The sequence below is a fragment of the Geospiza fortis genome, unplaced genomic scaffold (genome assembly GCF_000277835.1).
Source record: "Geospiza fortis unplaced genomic scaffold, GeoFor_1.0 scaffold1155, whole genome shotgun sequence".
Lineage (NCBI taxonomy): Eukaryota > Metazoa > Chordata > Aves > Passeriformes > Thraupidae > Geospiza > Geospiza fortis.
In genome coordinates this window covers 37,442-40,636 of record NW_005054795.1, presented here as the reverse complement: position 1 = coordinate 40,636, position 3,195 = coordinate 37,442, and the positions used below count along the sequence as shown (strand labels likewise).

General features: G+C 55.6%; 1 protein-coding gene across 2 annotated transcripts in view; it reads right to left on the bottom strand.

The window, feature by feature from the left end:
• LOC115949135 (mucolipin-3-like) overlaps positions 1-2,180 on the bottom strand; it is a 9,662-nt gene extending 7,482 nt beyond the window's left edge. For both annotated transcript variants that reach the window (XR_004082756.1, XM_031065479.1), the window contains exon 1: positions 1,828-2,180. Coding sequence is in view for 1 of the 2 variants with exons in the window: in XM_031065479.1 (XP_030921339.1) it covers positions 1,828-2,034 (207 nt within the window). In the remaining variant the exon portion in view is untranslated. The remainder of the gene's footprint in view (positions 1-1,827) is intronic.
• Positions 2,181-3,195: the final 1,015 nt, after the last annotated feature.

The following is a 3,195-nucleotide window of genomic DNA, read 5'->3' as shown; positions in this document are numbered from 1 at the left end:
AAGGCCAACTGGCAGCGTGGAGGAAAACCAGTCTAGGCTGCTGATGAATGGAAAGACATTGCCCCTTGGCTAGAGAAGATGCCTGTGAAAGTCTGCCATGTAGATGCCCATGTCCCAAGAGTCAGGCTAATGAGGAACCACCGAAACAATCAGCAGGTAAGATCAGGTGGCAAAGATAGAGGTGTCCAAGACAGATCTCTAGATTGGCAACACAAGGGGGAGTTTCTCCGAGCTCGATGGGCCCATGATGCCTCAGATCATCAAGGCAGAGATGCCATCTCTAAGTGGCCACGAGACAAAGGGGTAGATTGAACCACGGACAGTGTTTTTCAGGTTATCCATGACTGTGATACGTGTGCTGAAATCAAGCAGGCCAAGCAGGTGAAGCCCCTATGGTGTTGGGAAGGATGGAAGTTTGGCAAGAAAGTATCACAGATATGTATGCTTAGCAGAAAGAATTTTAAATGTAGAATCTGATGAAGGAATAGAGATGGAAGCAAGTTTTGATATAGAAGAAAAGAATTGCTGAGCCAGTCTCACTGGATAACCAATGAGGCTATGTTAGTTAGAAGGGGTTTTTATGGCTTAGAGCAAAGGATAAACCCACCTCACCTCAAACAAGATGTTTTTACCAAGCAGAAAAATAGCACAGGCAAACAAGTCAGTAAATGTTGCAAGTAGAAAAAAGGTCTCAGAATTTTCCAGTGCAAGAAAACTGAAAAACAACTTCTAGCTTAAACTGTAATGTACTAACTTTTAGTGATTGGAGAATAGTAACACGAATATGGTAATTATAGTAGTTATGATAGGCTACAGATTAAAGTTAAGGTATAGGTTGGTTCTACTGTATTAAGATGCTCAGCAAAGAAAAGTATCTAATGCATTGTAACCAAAACCAAAGGGTCTCCAGGCCCGCCTGCAGCTGGAGCTGACAGCCGTAGGCACAGGCTCTGTCGCCCACGACCCTGGACTGCTGTAACATCTTGCATGTAATAAACTGCATTTTGAAGAGCCTCCTAGAGTCCCACATCCCTCATTTCGGCTCTTAAACCTGAGGACCCTGATCAGAATTTTGGCCTGCTTGAGGTGGGTGCACACCAAGGTCCTGAGGCCCCTGAGCAGAGTTCTGGCCTGCCAAGTGATTGTTTGCAGGTGTATTTGCTGCCATGGTACACTGCTTCTAGCAGGGCCTGGTTAAGGGGGCGATGTGCCCTGTATGCTTGCACCTGCTTTGCGACAGTAGTCCAGGAATTTTTCCACCTCTTGGCCGAATGAACTTGCTGGGGCAATTTTGGTGGTCCCCCCCATGGAAGATCCTTCGTCTGTTTCACTACCACCGTGAGGGACGGAGATTGAAGCCCCCCTGCCAAGGACTGAGACTGAGACCCCTATAATTCTGACACAGTATGCTGACCAAACCGAAGTGAGCAAAAACGTGGTGGCCAAGGGCCTTGTTGGAGACAGCCAGGTACTGTGGGGAAAGGGACATGGGGCTGGAGGTGGCCCTGTGGTACCTCAGTGTCCCCACGTCACCCCAGTGTCCCCAGTCCCCTCCATAGCCCTGAGAACCTCCATGTCCCCAAACCACCACTGTGTCTGCAACCCCTCCCAGTGTCCCCGTGGCACCTTCTTGAGGGAGTACGCAGGGTGCTCCAGGAGGTCCTGATGTCCCCAGTCTCTCCTGGTGTCCTCAGCCCTGCCTAGTGTCCCTGTGCCACCTTCTAAAGGGCGTATGCCATGTGCTCCAGGACATCCCCTTGGCCTCAAGCCCCACAACATCCCCAACTCCCCCGATGTCCCCAACCCTTCCCAGTATCCCCATGCCACCTTCTTGAGGACAAAGGCCAGGTGCTCCAGGAGGTTCCTGCAGGTGTAGATGGCCTGGGTGTCACTGGTGCCGTCTTTGTAGCCCAACAGGTGCTTGAAGGCCACTGTGTTGTCCTCCTTGAAGGCCAGCACCAGCTGGTTGCTGAGCCTGAACAGGATCAGCTTGGGGACAAAGGCCACCACCTCTGTCACCACATGTCCTATCATGGTGACAATGGCGTGTTTTGTCCCAAAACGGTGTCACCCCATGCTTGGGAACAAAGTCCTCCATGGCCAGGCCCTGTCTCACCCTGGTGACACCACTATGTTTCACCCCAAAGCAGTGTCACCCTATGGTTTGGGACAAAGGCCACCACTGCCATCAGCTCCTTTCTCACCACGGTGATGCTGCCATGCTTTGTCCCAGGACACCCCAGCGTCCCTTTCAAAGTGTCCCCATGTCCCCGTGCTCCCTCCCTGGTATCGCAGCCCCTTGTGCTACTGTCCCCAGTGTCCCCACCTGCCATCCCCACTGTCCCAGCTCGCTGTCTATGGGCACCGGCACCAAAGCTGCCTCGGATGTGCTGTACCTGGGGCCACAGCTCAGCAGCCGCTCAGTCTCTGGGGACACCCGCCGGTGTCACCTCAGTCTGGTGTCCCCCCTGCTCGGTGTCACCCCCTGCTCCGTGTCCCCGCTGTTCGGTGTCATCCCGTGTCCTAGGATCACCCCTGTCCCGGTGTCCCCCCTTCTCGGTGTCACCCCCCAGTCCGTGTCCCCCTCGGTCCGGCGTCACTCCTCTCTTCCGGTGTCCCCACTGCCCAGTCCACAGTGTCCCCAGGCTCCGTTAAACCCCCGGTCAGGACTCCCTGTCCCCGGTGTCCCCCCACCCCGTTCTGGTGTCTCCTCTGCTCGCCGTCCCCTCTGCCCACACTGCAGGGGCACAGCATCCCCTGGAGCCGTTAACTCCCCCGGCCCGGTCCTCGGTGTCCCCTCGCCCGAGTGTCGCTCCTGTTCCCGGCCCCTCCCCGCTCCCGCTACTCCCATTCCCCGCGTCCCTCTTGCCCGGTTCCCATCCCTGTTCCGTTCCCATTCCCACTCCCGTTCCCGGTCCCTTTCCCGTATTTCCAGTCCCATTCCCGGTTCCGGATTCCCGGTCCCTGTTCCCATTCCCGGTCGCAATCCCGGTCCCGGCTCCTGTCCGCATTGCCAGTCCCAGTCCCGTATTCCCTGTCCCATTCCCGGTCCCAGTCCCGCATTCCCTGTCCCATTCCCGCTCCCTGTCCCCATTCCCGCTCCCTGTCCCCATTCCCGGTCCCAGTCCCGCATTCCCTGTCCCATTCCCGCTCCCTGTCCCCATTCCCGGTCCCAGTCCCGGATTCCCTGTCCCA